The sequence below is a fragment of the Fragaria vesca genome, linkage group LG1 (assembly GCF_000184155.1).
Source record: "Fragaria vesca subsp. vesca linkage group LG1, FraVesHawaii_1.0, whole genome shotgun sequence".
NCBI classification, from domain to species: domain Eukaryota; kingdom Viridiplantae; phylum Streptophyta; class Magnoliopsida; order Rosales; family Rosaceae; genus Fragaria; species Fragaria vesca.
This window is the reverse complement of record NC_020491.1, coordinates 13,407,671-13,427,127: the sequence shown is the minus strand read 5'-3', so window position 1 is coordinate 13,427,127 and position 19,457 is coordinate 13,407,671. Positions and strand designations below refer to the sequence as shown.

General features: G+C 37.7%; 1 protein-coding gene across 1 annotated transcript; it reads left to right on the top strand.

Annotated features, from left to right (window-relative positions):
• Positions 1–7,166: 7,166 nt before the first annotated feature.
• LOC101293628 (calmodulin-binding transcription activator 3-like) lies at positions 7,167–18,296 on the top strand. Its single transcript, XM_004288145.1, has 13 exons — positions 7,167–7,327; positions 9,404–9,523; positions 10,417–10,532; positions 11,521–11,609; positions 11,824–11,866; positions 13,295–13,499; positions 13,667–13,756; positions 13,879–14,201; positions 14,474–14,992; positions 15,164–15,855; positions 16,381–16,939; positions 17,049–17,372; positions 17,982–18,296. Exons 1-13 carry the CDS (start codon positions 7,288–7,290, stop codon positions 18,084–18,086), a joined length of 3,225 nt encoding a protein of 1,074 aa, XP_004288193.1. The 5' UTR covers positions 7,167–7,287; the 3' UTR covers positions 18,087–18,296.
• The last annotated feature ends 1,161 nt before the right edge of the window (positions 18,297–19,457 follow it).

Sequence of the window (19,457 nt, the reverse complement as noted above, 5' to 3'; positions counted from 1 at the left end):
AAGAAAGTTGGGAGGGTTTTTGGTTTGGGTAATGTGGCTGTGTCGTTAGGATTTGCCGCTTTTAAACGGGCACACGCGGGCAGGGTTTAGGACATCGCTCTCCAACAATTTTGACATTTTTTTGAAGTAAACCCAAAGTGCCCTCTATGCATTATTATGTAATAACGGGGTTGAGAATTTGGTTAAAGAAAAAAGTGTGATTTTTCGCTAATGTAATAGAGAAGAAAAAGAATTATAGGTGTTAAACGAGTTGGACAAGTTCAAGTACATTACCAAAATCTAGGGGTGGGCATTTCACACCGAAAATACGGTACCGCACCATACCACACTGGCTCAAACCGTAATGCAAACCGCACTTCACACCAGTTCATTATTATGAAATGATGCGTTTTATAAGAACCATCAATGATCACACTATTGTTGTATTTGTAGACTGTGGGTTAGCTATAAATTTCTTAAACCCGAATATGGTTTTCTCAATTGAGTCTTAAAACAACCACAACACCACTTCATTGTCGTCACTGACGAAATCTCCTATTCAACTTAGGCTATCGATGTTCCTGTCACTATCCAAAGTTATCAATTCACGTCATCATTTACGTTATTCATGCGGTCATAGTTTGTGATTTACTTCTCAGGGCTCCATGCCTAAATTCACTTGGATTTGTAGGATGACAATTCCTTGAGAAATTGATGGGATTCATGGCAAATGGGAGATGTCATTTCCTTCAGGGCATCCGAAAGCACCCCACACATGTAGACCATAACTCTCGCATGACTCTTATGACTCTCGCCCACCCTAATATGACATTCAACCCCCTCCTGAAGTACATAGCCTCATTTCATCTTAGGCTAAGTTGTTCACTCTACCAACAAGCCTTCCACTAGTTAGACATATTAACCTCTAGCCTTACCGGTATCCCCATTCGCAGAAAACAAACTCTTGCATGACTCTCATGACTCACGCCCACTCTAATATGACATTCACCCTTCTTAAGTACAGAGTCTCATTTCATCTTTATGCCAAGTTGTTCACTCTACCAATAGGCCTTCCCCCAGTTAGACATATTAACCTCTGGCCTTACTGGTATCCCCATTCACAGAAAACAGAGTTGGAAAATCAAGTCTAGAAAACTCTTAACTATGAAATCATACGACCAATTCGTAGTCCATATTCCTCACCGGTTCTTTTGGTGGGAAAGAAAGAGGGGAGTTGGCATTCTTGCATTGATTACCAAAGATTAAAAGTTTCATCTTGAGGTTAGTCAAAAAAATTGTCCTTACCAAACAAGCCAGAAGCACGTTCAATTGGAAGAGAGTCTTTGCCCATTATATATGTAAGTGCATGGGTGAGTCTACATTGCATCTATGCACGTTCAGCCCTCTAGGGTTGCAGGAAAGAAATCATGCAACTAGAAGTATGGAGGAATAGATAATGAGCATGTTGGATACTTTGGGGCTTGAGGGTGGGACTAGTTCCCTAAATTGTCCACCTCTGAGGAGTTAATATCGTCTGATCCTTTATTTGTTATTAAAAAAAATGGAGATTTATTTAATGTTATTGTGGTCCGTCTGGGTTGAGAGAAACCGAGTAGTATGGAGTGGCTCAGTGTTTTTTCCCTTGTGTATTATTGGTTAGGCCATGAGTCAACTGCCGAAGTACAAAACCTTACATCATATGAAGGCAAGCTACCAAAAAGAGGTTGACTGAAAATTGATAGTTTCTTCCTACAGTAAAACCAAAACTCAACTTAGAAGGGGCTACAAGGAAGAGGGCAGTATGGAGTCGGTATGGTCATTAGAGACGATGTTGATAACGTCAGATTTGCATGGTCAAAAAACAAATTGGACACCCTAATTTTCTCCTTTGCGTGCGGAAGCAGAAGCTTGTCATCTAGGCTTAAGAGTGACTCTACAACATGCCATGAAGCTATCCAACACGACGAGCAATGGATAAAAGGTCACCAGGGTCCTACTAGCCAAAATTAATACACACATGTTCCAACAATGGTTATTCACAATGGCCGTCAAAATTCATAATGAGAAACCTTCCAAACCTTTGATTGCATATTGAGACAATTTTGAGCACTACCATAAGGCAATGATTTTCTTAGTTTATGAATTCCTTAATAACCTATTGAACTTCTTAGTTATATTAGTATTCCAAACAGACATGCTAAGTCTATATCATAAGTCATTGCAACCAAATGATAGGCAACCCTATTACACATGCGAGGAATGTGTCTTATATAAACAGAAGACATATTCTGCAACTCCCTACGAATATCTTGTAGTAAACTTTCTAATCTCAAAAATGTGCATTTGTTATCATAGATGTCTTTAATAGTTATGATCATTTCATAAACCTCTTTAGGTATAAAATCAAGATTTTAATACTGTGAATGTTATTGTAATACATAGGTGTGTGTGTATATATATATTGTTGATTTTATTTTAATATTTGACAAGATAGATTAAAGCATATTAGCTGCTCATAGTGTAGATGAGCGTAAATCACATAAATTTAAGTTTTTTTGTCAAAAATAAATTTTTTTTCATTGCTACATGTTCACTAAATCGGTAGTCTCCCTCTTGATTTTTCATAATGACGGATTAGCTCGTCATCTTGGTAGAATAGCTTGTTAGAGCCAGTGTTGGTCTCCTCCCTTTTTTTGCTATTTTGCCTTTTTTCCCTCTTAATATATCTGAGATAAATGTTGCTGCTTATGTTTCACGTTGTAATCTAAGTTTAAGCTTGTTTTTCTCTCCTTATTTCGGCTTGACTCGCGTTTAATGAACTATCATTTCTATAAGAAAAAAAAAAAAAAAAGTGTTAACTAGCCCTGATGAATAAAAGAGGTAAAAAAAAGTGTCAAAGTAGTTTAATGAATTAAAAAAAAAACTATTGTTATTGTTACCTTTTTTGTGATATAATAAGAGATATCAACTTTTTATATGTATTTTTGGTTATCCATGCATCATTAAAATGAAGTTATTTCGACTGTGATAAAATAGAAAATCATTTCGGCTATGTAGCTTGTATATTTTAAGAAGTATTATTTTCATGTCAACTCAAAGACCTCAATCAACAATAACAGATACTAAAACATTTTAATAAACAATTTAATAAACATAACCTAATGTAGAGAACTTCAATAAAACATAACATAATATAGAAAATTGAAAACACAAAGCATTGATATACAACCCAAAACACTAACTTAATTCTTAAAACAACATATCTTCCCCGTCTATGATTGTCATAGTTCTCGACGTGAATGTTGCTGGTTCTTATGAAATTAGAAGATGCAACTAATCTGCACCAAATACTTATGCCTAAATCAAGAGAGTATATATAAGTCATCATAATCCATGCCTATATATATAATATCACCGTCTGAACCTTCGATCATTACTTGACTTGCAAATTTCTCAGGCGTCTCCATGAACAAGTCAAATTTTTGACTATGCTGCTTATGTTGTCTCCTAGTGTCAAATAACAATATATTAAAAGATATCATAACTTCAGGTACCTTATGAAGTTATTGAAAGACATTGTTGATTTATTGAAAGGCTGAAATACCCTGATGTAAAATTATAGTAAAGGACAATAAATTATTACAAATTACAAATTCTTTTTTTTTTGGATGAACACACACTTTATAATCCCTAACCCAAAATTTATCATATTCGATTGTTCTATAGAGTTTGAAGACGCTAGCAGTCAACCTGAAGATGAGATAAACTGTTTGTATATTTTTTTTTAGGTTGATTGTGGAAGGTTCATGGAGACGCTAGCAGACATTACCTTCAATGATTTATACTAACAATATATATTGATTGCAAAAGTTCATGGAGTGAAAGGTTTTAGGTTGTCATTTGCTAGCAATATATATTTTTGTAAAAGTTATTATGTCATTTCCAACAAAGGTGGTTTGGTTCATCTACATATATTCATGGGAGATTTGGATCTTGATGATAAGTGATTTAAGATTGTTTTATTTATTTTTATTACTGACATTCAAGATTAGTTGATTGAATGTGATGACGTGGTATATGCCATATAATTTGGTATTCGTTTTTTGTACAATTTTTCAGTGTATTTAGCGCTACTCGACTTCTTGTTGGATTACATGCGGTCACTAATAACACCTCCGAGATTCTAGTAGCTAATTGCAACATTATTTCTAAGTTTTATGTCATTAACTTCATTAATTAGGATCCATTTAATTGTTATTTTGATTATGAGACAACATAAGCAGCATATATGCAGACATTACCTTCAATGAAAGACATTACCTAGTTTGGGGTAACTTCAAGTACCTCATGAAGTTATTGTCCTAATGTCAAATAACAATATATATACTGAACATATATGCAGACATTACCTTCAATGATTCCTCTTCGATCAATAGCAAAAGCTTGAATCCGAGAATGCCCTATGATACCAAGCTTATTAAGCAAATGCTCCACCAACATCATGTTCGCCTAGGTAAGTCGAGATAGGGGGACTCGTCAACTAAGGGGTAGGACTATGGGTGGGCGCGGGTTAGTGTGGTGCAGGTTAAGGGTCAAACCTAATCAAATCCACTTTCTATGGTTTGACAATTCTTTAAACCATATCCACATTACAAAAAGGGAAAATGCCTAAATGCCAAAAAACAGGGATTTTAATGCCCACTTCAATGTAAATCTTTTCTGTTAGCCCATTTCAATAATTCTTATGCAAAAGACATTATTACCCTCTATAGAATTAAACCCATACAAATCTCATCTTTTTCTCTTTCTCTTCTCTCTCTTCTCTCTCTCTCTCTCTCTCTCTCTCTCTCACACACACACACACAGATCCTTCGTCGGCGACCTCTTCTATTGAGGGAGGTCTGTCCGCCACATCCTGATGAGTGCACTGCTCTCCTCCGACCTCCTCTCGTCTCTAGGTGCTCGTCGGTCGCGGCTCATCTCTCGGCGCTGGTTGGCCAGCACTCGGCTGTCGTTGATCTTCTCTTAGAGCTCGGCACTCAGCGGTCGTCTGTCTTCTCTCGATGCTCGGCGATCGTCGGGCGCTCGGCCTCCATGGCCAGATCGAAGGCGTCGGGTGCGTGGTGAGGGAGGTGAAGCAGTTTTGATGAGGGAGGAGTAGGTACGGTGAGGGAAGGCGCATGGTAAGGGAGTAGATCCGGTGTGTGAGGGTGCATGGGTCTGCGGTAGGTGTAGTTGTATTTTTGTAGCTGATAGGTAACTTGATTATTCGTGTTGTAGTTTTGATTGATTATTGGCGGTCAATAACTCGATTATGTTCTGGTATTTCTTCTTTTCTATTACAATAAGTTGATTATTAGGGGTCAGTAACTGATTATTAGAGGTTAATAACACGATTATTAGGGGTCAGTAACTGGTTACTGGGGGTCAGAAACTGGTTACTGGGTGTTAGTAACTGGTGAGTAACTGGTTATTAAGGGTCATTAACTGGTCAGTAACTGATTATTGGGGGTCAGTAACTAGTTACAGGGGAAATTCCGATGACCGGAGTCCGACGGTCGGGGAAATTCCAGTGACCGGAGTCCGGCGGTCGAAGAAATTCCAGTGACCGGAGTCCGGCGGTTGGAAAAATTCTGGTGACCGGAGTCCGACGGCCGGTGACAAGAGTCCGGTGAGATTCCGGCCAAGTATTCTCTCTTTTATTTTCTCTTTCTATGCATATGTAAGGGGTGAGGGCAAAATAGTCTTAAAATAATATGGTTTGTTAAGATTTTAGTAAAGATTTGTGCATTTGGGAATAAAGATTTGTGCATTTGGGCATAAAAAAGGTCACCTTATATTGAAATGGGCTAATGAAAAAGATTTTCATTGAAATGAGAAATAAGGGGTTTAAATTAGTACTAAATAGGAATTTTCCCTTACAAAAAACCCAATCTAGATATCCGGGTGACCCGCTTTTCGGTTTCGTTTCAGTGTGGTTTCGGATTGGGCGCAAATTCTATTTAACCCAATAACTAGGCGTAACAATAAAACAAACACCATCAAAATCTAGACTATGTGTGTATTAGAAACACAACAAGTTATTAAACACAATAAGCTAGTCATAAAACGATTCAAAGAGACCAAAATTACCAAATAATATTACAAACCTGAAATAGTCATAAAATATTCGAAGTATCAAATTGACAAGTCTCTGATAAGTGATAGTGAGATGCTGAGATACTCTCTTATGGTTAAGGGATAAGGGGCTGGGCTGCGGGGGTGTTACGAGTTGGGCCTCTGATATAAATTTAAATTACATATATGTATTAAAAATAATAAAAATTAATTAATTAATTAATTAATGAAATAAATAAACAGACTGGTGTGGTGTGGTGCGCTACCGCATTTCCAGTGTGAAGTTCTCACCCTAATTTTTAGAGTTAAGAAGTTACTTAGTTAAGAAGTTGCTACAGGTTATAGTTGTTACGTGATTATTGTTTAACCGGTAAACATGTATAACAATAAGTATACGCGTATGAAATGACTTGGGTAACTCTTTCATCGTATCACATTACCTTCATTACACAGATGGTAAGTTTTTAACCTCATGGCCCGAGTGACACAACTATAGTCTGATTCACGACTTCCCCTAAAGTAATCAACATCAACAGCTAAGTCATCCATCCGATCGAGGGCCACCATTACTTCGTGGCGTCCAAGAACTAAAACTAATAAAAACATAGAAACAAACACATTAATCCTAGCCCTAGATGCAGCCAAGTTTATGGACATCACCATAATATGGAAGGAACTAAGAAATTAACACACTAATCTTAGCCCTAGATGTTGCCTAGTTTATGGACATCACCATAATATGGAAGGAACTAAGAAGACCAACATGGTGGGTCTAAACTAAACCAAAAAGATCATAGCTTATTTCCCCCATGACATGGGCGGTGACCTATATAGGGAGGCACATCTAGTACGTACAAAAACACAGAAGAAGAAGAGTAAACGCTCCCATAAAATCTAGGAAGGAAGAAGGGAGGCAAAGTCCCAAACCGAGTCAATTTGACTGCCACCCCAAACTATAAAAAAGATAGAATTCTTGACGTCAACAAAGGTGGGCCAAGGCATTGGCTTTCTATTTGTGCTCCCATTTCTACCTTCCTCAGAAGCTTCCTTCTTTCTTTTGGTCACCCCCAACTTTCCTTTTCACTTCCCCCAAATCGCACAAAGTTCTCACCTTTTCTCTTCCCCCCAATCTTAATCTTTACTTACCCACACACCCTTCAGATCAAGGACCTTAAGACTGTGATTGAGCTCATGGCGGAGACCAAGCGCTATGGTCTTGGGAATCAATTGGGTCAGTTTTTGTTGATCGATTTCTGTATAAAGTTCAGTTCTTACGGATTTTTGTGATATTGGTATTTGTTTATATGTATATGAATTCTTTGATCGAAATTTGATTCTGGGTAGTTTAATTTCAGTGTTGTAATTTGTATTTAGTTTATATGTCAACTGAAACTACAAGTTGATAGGACTGTCAATGGGTTTAATCATCTGGCTTAGTAGGAAGACTCTACTAGAAAAATGAGTGTTATGTTGTTAATGAAGGAAGCTTGATGTGGTTGATGCTGTTCACTATGGGTCTCAACTGAGCAGCCATCCTCGATTTAGGCTTTAATTTTCTGTCAGTGAGAAGATTTGGGCATGATTTAATCACAATCATGCTCCATTTTCCTCATTTTGTCCGCGCATGCTGGTGGGACTTACCCAGCCTATACTGTTTTATCTGTGAATGTAAGAACTGAGCTTCACCTAGAATCGATATGACAGCCCCATTTAGGAAGATCAATCTTTAGTACTGTGGACTGTTGAACTATCAGACTACAATGGTTGAGTTGTGCCGGATGTGCAACACTAGGCTTTGGTTTTCCTCCTTCAGAAAAGCTTCTCTTTGACCAAAAAATCTCAAATCTTTATTGAAAGTTGCAAGAGTTGCACTGAATTTATACAAGGTTTTGGAAAAGAATAATTAATCTAACACGGCCAAGTAACTTTGTCTGACTAATTTCTTTGTTTATTTAAGTTTATGTCTTGTATAAGTACGAGTACATCAATGATACATAAGGTAATATAATGAAGGATCTAAGATGATTGCTTTCCTAGTACCTATTAGGCGTTAGTGCTTAGGTCCATCTGCAGCTTTCTGCTTGCTTATCTACTCAGCACTTGTAGAGCTCCTGCTGTGCGACTAGGTCTGGGGTGACTCAGTATTGATAGTAGCAGATAACTCTTACTAACTCTCAAAAAAAGAAAACTGCTTTCACTTCTTTGAAGTTGATAAGTCTTCAGCTGGGTCATTCCCAGCGCAAAGGGTAGCCTATTTAGGGCATAGCTGGTCTGGAAGACTTTTTATGCGGAGACTCTTGCTATGTGGGATGCTTTTTCCTAGAAATAACTTTTAGGAAATACAGCAGTGTGTGTCAAATTTTCCCAGGTGGTTGTAAAGTGACTGTATTTTCGTGACCTTATTGGTATTTGAGGAAATTGGGTGACAGATCTTCCAGTCTTCTTTCAAATTCTCTAAGACATGAAATACAGGCTAGATCTTGGAGTTCAGAGCAACTACATTTTGTATGCCATTGGGATCAATGTTAGTCACTCTTGGAAAAAGACAAAAGCATCTGACATCCAACTTTCCAGCCCATGTGTTTTTCCTAAGATGTTTCGTCTTAGAGTATGGTGTTCCAATAAGGAAAGGATATCCTTATTGATGATGGTATACCTGTAATCTTGGTTGATTACAGAGAAGGAAGGAGGCATTATTGCCTACCATTAATACGAATAGGATTTCCTGTTTGGTGAAGATCCTTATGGCTATATAAGGAGGGGTTCAGCTCTAGGGTTTTGTATTGCAGAGGCAAAGACCAAAGTGTGTTCCATTCTCGGTTAGAGGGTGAGAGAGGGCAGAGAGGATAGAGATAGGAAGAGAAGAGAGAGTCCTTGTTTTCTTATACTATCTGGTGTTCCCATTATTAATATAGTGGAAGTGTTTTATGTTGGTGGATGTAGGCAAAGGTTTTGCTGAACCACCCTAAATCTGTGTTCTTTGTGTCTTATCTCTGTGGTTGTTTCTCTTGGTTTGCTGTGTTCCTTGACATACATAATTGGCCGATATCACAACACTTCGAATAGGGTCAAATTGCAACTGTCTCTATCCTCTGGGGTTCAGCCTTCAATAAACTGGAGAAACAAATCTCATATCCTGTCAGGCAGAGTGTTGGCTTAATCTTATAATGACTAACAACATTGATCTTGTAAATCATCTTTTCGCTTTTACCATTAAATTGTAAAATCATCAACTATTTATGCTAAGTTAGTGGTTTGATTATCTCTTAAATATGAATATTTACTAATTGTGATAATTTGGATGCAGATATTCAGCAAATACTCTTAGAAGCTAAGCATCGATGGCTACGTCCAGCTGAAATATGTGAAATTCTTCAGAATTATAAAAAATTTCATATATCTACAGAGCCTGCAAGTACGCCACCTGGTATGTTTTTTTTTTTCAGCTGCTTAGATTTGTTATAAATATTGTTAGTGAGGTTCAATATATGCAATTCGTCAAGATTATAAATAAATTTCATATGTATCCAGAGCCTGCAAGAGGCCACCTGGTATGTTCTTCTCGGCGGCTTTAGATTTGTCGATTAATATTATTAGTTATGTTCCTTTGCTAGAGGATTAACTAATACTGTGTAAAACCTTTGCTTGGTTTTGCTACATAAATTTTTATCACGTCTGAAGCCTTTGAATGGTATTTCTCAAATTTGGGTCAACCCCCCCCCTCGTTCAACCTATCCCCTGCTCTTTTTTCCTGACACCATTTGTGGCTGGGCATGTCTTTCAACTGGCATATGTGATAGTATTCCATGACAAATTTGTCAACAAATGTTACTGGTGGATCAATGCCTCTTGAAATCAGTGTAGGAAACTTTTCGTTTTAATCTTAGATTGTTCTCTCTTACAAGATTGTCACAATGCTTGCATATTATAAAGTGTCTAAAATGCTTGGTAAAGGTTTATTGTGTATTGAAAAATAACTTGAATGATATTATAATCGAACTCTATATTCCATCTGCATCTGCTGGTTACAAGTCTCTGGGAGTAGAAACTTATCCTCATAAAGTTTTACTTGTAGTATTATATGATTGAGGAGGAGGGAAGTTTTTCTTAGTTGGTGTTTGTGTTGAGAATCAGTTGGGTGACTTGGGTTGGTTTCCTTTTGGAATTGCTTTTTTACATGTAATACCCAACATCTGCATTTTTCAAGTTACGAAGTAAGTGTATTACTTTGCATTTAATGTGGTTTGATTTTTGTTGTTATAATGTTATTTGGTTTCATATGAGAATCTGCCTTGATTTGACATACGTCATTTATTTTAGGTGGATCACTTTTTCTTTTCGATCGAAAGGTGCTGAGGTATTTCAGGAAAGATGGTCATAACTGGAGGAAGAAAAAAGATGGAAAGACAGTGAAGGAGGCCCATGAGAGGCTCAAGGTAAGCATCAAATATGATTATATAGATTTTACATACACATTCATATATAACAAATTTAAATGGATGTTCTACTATTCATATTACTTTATACTTCCATAACCTAAGGCACTTGACATAAAGTTGAAAGACACAGGGACAAAGAGCTATGGTATGAAATAAATGTGTTACATAATCGGATGGTAGATGTTAGTGTCTGCAAATTGATGAGGTGAGCTAAGGTTTTGAGAGACTATATTGTGGTCGTGAAGTATAACTTGGTGAATGCGATTGTGTTCGCATGGAATTCGATATAAACCGAAAAAGTTCTATTTTGGGAATGTCAGAAGACCGATCACTTCCAAGTACTCATGGAGATTTGGGTGAACTTGAGATTGAGGTTGGTTTGTAGACTCATCAAAGCAAATGAGTTGAGTTCATTATCCTTTTTACTAGCAAGCGCTGAGCTTCAGTTGAACCTTGAGACTGATATTGGGCTTAGGGTCAGTACAATCTAGCCATCCAAGTCTGACCAGTTGAAAGCCCAGCATATTGGGGTTACTTTGCATCCCTATTTGATAGTAAAATCAGCACTTATACGAACTAAGGCAGGATGATGCTGATAGAAATTTCTGCTTAGAAAACAGAGGAGAAGAAAGTTGTCTTAATGTTCATGAAGTAGGCGGGTACGTTTGTATAGGTGGGAACATTTGTATGTTAAAGATTGAAAATGTTAGGAACATGCTCAACTTCCTATGATAACTTTAATCTTGGAAACTGGCAAATTATGCTGCATAGATTCAATTGAGCAGCTAAAGGGTATATAAAGCTTGTTCCTAGAGCAGCTATCGTTGATTATTCTCTGCATCTCTCTCTCTCTCTCTCTTCCCCACTTTCCAGACTACCGTCTTTTATGTTTTTATTTGCTTAGGCTTGCACCAATAGTTACTTTGTCAGAGATTCTTCTGTTCTATAGTTGAAGTTACTGAATAATAATTGCACATCCTTTCAGGCTGGAAGTGTTGATGTGTTGCACTGTTACTATGCCCACGGAGAAGACAACGAAAATTTTCAAAGACGCAGTTATTGGATGCTTGAAGAGTGAGTTTGTAATTTGTAAATGAGTTTGTATTATGTACATTGTGATTTGAGGCTAAGCATTGCACCACTCTTTATGTTTGTATCTACGGTATTGAATCCTGAAGGCTGCCTTCTTATGTGAACTTATTGAAGTTGAAGGAGACTTTTTATTAACCATGCTAATGAAATTGTGAAAAAATTTCATGATGTCTGACCTTCTTGACCTCTCCTGCAGGGACCTCTCGCACATTGTTCTCGTCCACTACCGGGAAGTAAAGGTAATGCTTTATTCTATCATATCATTGAATCTTGATCTCAGTCAGTGTTCAAATTATGTAGGTTCTAATGCATACTTCCAGAAATGTGTCTAGCTATGGTGATTTGGCTCCAATACTTGATTCACGTTCGAATCAATGTTGTAAAGTACTACTAAATTAAGCAGCGCGCCCTTAAAGGATCATAAAAAAATGAAGAAGAAAAATGGATGTTCCCTCCTAAGGGTCGCGGGATTAGTCAAAGATGGTCCCTTTTCTTAGGTAGTATCAATCTCAAATAAATGAAGAAAAACCTCATATCTTGCAATCCCAGGTCCAGAACTTGTAATTTTTTTTAGTAAGTTCCTATTTTGTTAGAGAGAGCAAGTGGATCAAGAAAAGAAAACGCCTGAGGATTTATTAATAAACAAGATCACCTAATCAGATCTTATCAATTATTTTTTTATTTTTTTTTATTTTGAAGATGTGGCTGTCCCTGATATACATTATGATTCAAATGAGGGGTTAGTAGGAACTGTCAGGCCCATGTGGCCACTGGCCAGGGCCACAAAACCCCTCAATGTCATGATACCTACCTAGACTACTACAGATTGTAGGGTTCTGCAGCAGCCCCAGTTTCAAGTCTGGTCTGAACCAGGTTTTGGGGTCTATGGGTATCAAAGAAAAAATAATCTGAGTTTGGTTTCATGGGAATTTAATTGTATGTTTCGAAGGAATAGTGAAATCAATCAATAGAATAGTTTGAGGTGATTTAGCAAGAACTCTTTTTATCATTTACCAGGAAATTTTCAAATACTAATTGTAGTTGCAGTGGAGTGAGTGGACTATATATGTGGATTCCTTATTGACACAATGGCCATTTCTGGGTCAGCTGTACTTTTTATTTTACCTTGAGCTTTAATTAATGTTTACTTCTCTTTGTATCTGTACCTAGCCCAAGTCCCTGGTTTTTAGTTATGAGATCATGCTAGAATAAAAGTTTGAGATGCAGTTTGCATCTAGGTATTCAGGCACTCCAATATTTGACACTCCTGGGGTAGGGCCGTAGTGAGAACATATTTATGAGGTTGGGTAGTTTAACTAGTTTTAAATGTTAGTAAAGATAGGATGTGGCAGAGATGATGCCTAAATTCAACAATTGTACTCCATAAAGTGCATGAGCTCAATGCTAAACGTGAATGTCATATTCGTGGACTTCGATCTTCTTCTCAGGCTAGCTAGCATTTGACAGGAAAATTATGGTTTGTTGTTCACTTTTACATATCTGAATGTAAGAGCTTATTTTTTATTTTTTATTTTTTATTTTTTTTAAAAAAGAGAATGCAAGAGCTTAAAATGTGAAGGTTTTTATTTTGTCTTATGGATATTCGTCTTGATTTTTTTATTCTTCTTTTGATTACATGTTCATCTTGAATTTTTATATTTGATCAGGGAAATAGGACAAATTTTAATCATGTTAAAGAGACTGAAGGTGTTGCCTATTCCAACGGAGCTGAACAAAGTGCACGCCAGTCTGAGATGGAGAATTCTGTTTCTTCTAGTTTCAATCCAAGTAGTTATCAAATGCATTCTCAAACTACAGAGGCGACAAGTTTGAGTAGTGCACAGGCATCAGAGTTCGAAGATGCGGAATCAGGTTCTTGTTATCCATATGCCAGATCTTTTACAAAGTTTGTCATGACTCATGAATTGCTTTTCTGCTACAAATATTTTGGAACAATTTGTAATTTGTTGTAAAATTGTTGATTATCTTCATGAGTTATATTCTGGTAGTTAATTAACCTAATGTGACATACAATGCAGCATTTTATAACCAAGCAAGTTCACGGTTGCAGCCTATGGCTGAGAAGATTAATTCTGAGTTTGCTGATGCGTACTATCCCACCTTTTCAAGTAAATTTGATTCCTTTAAGTCTTATAGTCTTTTCTCAAATTTTAATTAGCTATTATTTGTTAAATTAAATGGCATACTGACTTGGTAGTAATTTTTATTATTATTATTTTTTTTATAATAGATGATTTTCAAGAAAAGTTGTCAACCATTCCTGGGGTGGATTTTAGTTCACTCTCTCAAGCATATAAGGGGGAGGATAGTATTCATGCTGGAATAACCCATGAGCCCAGGAAAGATCGTGATTTTGCATTATGGGACGATATGGAAAACAGTGCTACTGGCGTTCAATCTTTTCAGCCATCATTTTCAGCAACACATTCTGATACAATGGGAAGCTTTCCTAAGCAAGAAATTGAGACAATTGGACATCTTTATACAGACAGTTTTGATAAAAGGCTGGTCTATGGGATGGAAAATAGACCAAAGGTCCAACAAAGTTGGCAGGTAAGAGCTCTGTTTATATGCACATTTGTATAATAATTTCAAGGATGGTAGAGACTTATGGAAATCTGATGTTTCGTATTCAAGTAATTTAGATGATCCGGTGATTAATTTATATCCGATACTTGTAGTAATAATTTCCTATCATTCTCCATTTGTAAAAACTGAATGGGGGAATGTGAAAATTGCTCCTGCTCCCTAATATGCATTGCTATTACCTCATCAAATTTGCCTATTTGTGTTCAACTCTTGACATTAATTGGGCATGCCAACAGACCTCTGAAGGATCATCAAACTGGCCTATGGATCAGAGCATTCAGTCACATGCACAATACAATGTCACCAGTAAGCTCCATGATGGAGCCGATGCCACTGATTTACTGAAGTCATTGGGGCCTTTCCTTATGGATTCAGACAAGCAAAATGACCTTCAATTTCATCTTTCAAACACAGATTCTATTTCAAAGAGAAATGATATCATTGAGGGAAAAGCTGATTACCCTTCTGCTATTAAGCCTCTTTTGGATGGGGCGTTTGGTGATGGACTGAAGAAGCTTGACAGTTTCAATCGATGGATGAGTAAAGAACTGGAAGATGTGGATGAGCCACAAATGCAGTCCAGTTCTGGGGCCTACTGGGAGACTGTTGAAAGTGAGAATGAGGTTGACGAGTCCAGTGTTCCCCTGCAAGTACGCTTGGATAGTTATATGCTGGGGCCTTCTCTTTCTCATGACCAGCTCTTTAGCATTGTTGATTTCTCACCAAGCTGGGCATATGAAAACTCTGAAATCAAGGTAATTCACTATTTAAGTTTCCAAATAACCTGCTCTTATACCAATGTGCCTCTGTGACTATACTTCTGGTCTAGGAGGACAACCAGGGATTGGAAAAGGGCTGTTGTTTGTTTCACATATATAATTATAGTTTCTCAAGTATATTTCTCATTTATTCTTCAATTTATACAGGTTTTGATCACAGGAAGATTTTTGAAAAGTCAACATGCAGAAAGCTGTAAATGGTCTTGTATGTTTGGGGAAGTTGAAGTTCCTGCTGAGGTTATAGCAGATGGTGTTCTTCGTTGTTATACTCCCATACACAAGGCTGGAAGGGTTCCTTTCTATGTGACATGTTCCAATAGGCTGGCTTGTAGTGAAGTAAGGGAGTTCGAATACCGAGTTGCCGAAACTCAAGATGTTGATTGTAAAGATTATTACAGTGATTTCTCAAATGAAACACTCAGTATGCGCTTTGGAAATTTTTTGACTTTAAGCTCTACATCTCCAAATTGTGATCCAGCAAGTATTGCAGAGAATTCTGAGGTGAACAGTAAAATTACTTCTCTGCTGAAAAATGACAATGATGAATGGGACAAGATGCTACAACTTACGTCAGACGAGGACTTTTCCTTGAAGAGAGTGGAGGAACAGCTACATCAACAGTTACTTAAAGAGAAGTTGCATGCATGGCTCTTGCAAAAGCTGGCTGCTGGTGGTAAAGGCCCTAATGTTCTAGATGAGGGTGGCCAAGGTGTGTTACATTTTGGAGCCGCGCTTGGCTATGACTGGGTTCTATTGCCCACAATAACTGCTGGAGTGAGCGTCAATTTTCGTGATGTGAATGGATGGACAGCACTTCATTGGGCAGCCTTTTGTGGCAGGTAATCAACTTTAACAATTTTCCCTGGTTCTGGCATCTACTCGTTTCCATTTTCTGTATTACCATTGGGTTTGAAATGCCCCATTTCGTAATCTACTGTTTCATCATTCAATGTTACAGTTCATAGTGACAAACTAATGAATAAGAGAAAGAAGACAGGAACTTGCAGAGATATTGTAGCGTTCTAGGAAGAAACCAAATGAGGCTATTAAATTTGAGGGACTAGGCACTAAAGATTCTAGGGAGATTGGAGAAACAAATGATGGAATCTTTTCCTCTAGATATGAAACAAGAAAACAATTATTATTGATAAAAGCCCTCAACAGGTTGAAAGAAAATGTGTTACTTCTCTGGATATATGGTTGATAAGTTAGGCAGAATTGCTCAAACCGGATCAATCTTAAAATCTTTCATTTTGATTTTTTCCCTCAGGAAGTCCTTATTGGAGACGGGTCATGTTTTGTTTTCCTGAGTTATTGAATTCACTGGTCTGATATTTCCTTGTTTACTTTCTTAATATTGTCAGGGAGCGCACAGTTGCTTCTCTCATCTCCCTTGGTGCAGCTCCTGGAGCATTAACAGATCCAACTGCCAAATATCCTTCAGGAGAAACACCTGCAGACCTAGCTTCTGAACAAGGACACAAAGGGATTGCTGGTTATCTTGCAGAATCTGCTTTGAGTAAACACCTTGAATCTCTTAATTTGGATATTAAGGACGGAAATTCTGCAGAGATATCAGGAGCAAAAGCAGTTTCAGGTTCTAGCAGGGATGGCGAGTTGACAGATGGGCTTTCCCTGAGGGATTCGTTAACTGCTGTCTGTAATGCGACACAAGCTGCTGCTCGTATTCATCAAGTATTCAGGGTACAATCATTCCAAAGAAAGCAGTTGAAAGAGTACGGTGGTGATAAATTTGGAATTTCAAATGAAAGGGCACTATCACTTATTGCAGTCAAGTCGCATAAGGCTGGGAAACGTGATGAGCATGTGGATGCTGCAGCAGTACGAATACAAAATAAGTTCCGTAGTTGGAAGGGTAGAAAAGACTTTCTGATAATCCGACAACGGATTGTCAAAATTCAGGTATATTGCTTTGATAGTTTTTTTCTTCCTCCTGTTATATTTCCTAAATTTTTGGATGAAAGTTTGTTCCTTGTAACAACACATTCTTCTTTATCCTGTTTGGTTATAGGCCCATGTAAGAGGTCACCAGGTGAGGAAAAACTATAAAAAGATAGTCTGGACCGTAGGAATTGTAGAGAAGATCATCCTGCGTTGGAGAAGGAAAGGAAGTGGGCTGCGCGGTTTCAAGCCAGAACCTCTTACTGAGGGACCCAGCATGCAAGTTTCATCCACTAAGGAGGACGATGATGATGTACTGAAAGAAGGAAGAAAGCAAACAGAGGAAAGGATGCAGAAGGCACTTGCTAGGGTGAAATCCATGGCTCAGTATCCTGAAGCAAGAGATCAATATCGTCGACTTTTAAATGTTGTCACTGAGATTCAGGAAACAAAGGTAAATATGAGCCTCACTTCTTGCCTGCCCTTTGGCTTACTTAGGATTAATTTATTTTCTTTAGTAAATACTTCTCTATTGGTGTATACACTTATGCAGCCATTTCAAGTCTAAGTTGAGCTTTAACCAAAGAATATAGATTTAAAATCCTTTGATGAATTACATATACTATGTAATCAAATATTCTTGGGAGGTTTCAAAATTGTCTTGATACTGCAATCAATCTTTTAGGTCATGCTTCTCTCCATTACCCTTTTCTCTTCAAAATTTGAGCCAGTTGTTTAGGGATTTACGGTGTTCTGGGGTGGTAACACTGCTACTACAACTCACTGCTGGTACTACACACTTCATACAAATGTAGCCTGTATGTATCAGGGAATGATGGCTAACCATGAAATTTGTAAATGAGAACCACTTTTTGGCATTAAAGTCGGCCTTGGTCTTCTTACATTTTTGAGTCTGATACAAAAGTCTTAATGATACTTGCGCTGACAAAAAGCCATATTCTAATGCCCTGGATGCAAGAATTCTGATACTAAATGATACATTTGTTTTATGTTATTGTGACCTGAGGGACTCTTGTTTAATGAATTCGCATGGATATTGCAGGTGCTGAATAGTTCAGAAGGGACATCAGCGTATATGGATGATGACCTCATAGACATAGAAGCGTTGTTCGATGATGACGTTTTCATGCCTACAGCTACTTCGTAATCACTTAAGGTTCACAAAGCCCTTCTGTAAAATCTGATTTATTAGTTTACTAGATATAGTGTCAAGTATCAACAAATGGCTTTGGCTTTTAACTTAAACTTCTCGTGTTAATAGACCTGCAACTGCAATTTATATAACCATCCTTCTAAAGGCTTTTGGGTTGTCTTAAACTCTTAATGTTGTTACGTGTACAAAAGAGATCTCTGAATTTTTTTTCTTGACCCCCATAAAAAAGCATGCATCATGAATCTTCAGGCCTCAGAATCTGAGTATGAAACGAACTGAAGCTTCTCTTAATACTATGGTGGGAGTTGCACTGGGTTGAGCAAAATTAGTGATACGTCACCAGTACGATTGTTCTTTTAAAGTTCCTCTCTTCTGCTTTGTCAGAGAACATTTGGTTCTCCTGTATCTTGGATTTGTGCAACGATATGCGGCGGTGGTTGGGGTCGTATAGCATTATTCTCCACCAAATGACCATTTATCATCTCTTTGACTCTGTTGAAGACATCACAAACTGCAATCCTGTACGACTTCTTAGTTGCAAGATCCCTTGCAACATAAATCGTCCACAAGAGAAGGGCAAACAACCCGTAAGCTCGAACGAGGATAAGAAGTAGCAAGATCGAGGCCAGAGTTCCGAACAAGAAGGTCATGTTGTTGATGAATTCCCTCACATTTGGATTGGGAGCCTCGACTCTAATCTTCACAGTCAAGAAACCAAAGTAAACAAAGAAAGCGATGATAAACATGAGCATGGTAACGTAGTGGGTGACGAATGGGGATGCATTCGTAGATGTGTACTTCAGTTGAAGTAGCCATCCGAAAATGCCCATGACTGGTAGAAAAATACATTGGTGCAATATCACCCCATGAGAGACGTTACCCTCTTGCCTTGTGCTGCGATACATGAGAGAATGAATCAGTAACATTAGTACATTACTGCATAGGAATGTATGATTAGAACAAGCAGAAACTGGCTTAGAAAAAGAAAAATTGAATCGACAAAGGCAAATAAAACCGAGCTACTTTGGCTGATTCTGAGGGCTAACCGCACCGTTAAGATCCATCTTCGAACGGTCTGTCTATGATTTCTCCTCGTTGTTTGTTTGTTTGAGTATGAAACTTGCTGTGTCTTATATAGGAAATATACAAAACTCTGGAAGCTAAAATGAGAGTGAGGCAACTATTTTCTTGTCAAGAAGAGCAAGTTTGCCGAGTATTATTTTGCAGAGTGCTACTCTTAACGTACGTGTCCCGCTTAGCTAGGAATGCTTTTGAGTAATGATGTGACTTCAACTCTGCACTCTTTTTTTCTTTATTGAAATACTCTGCATTAGTCTGCAACATATGACCACGAGTCAATTCATC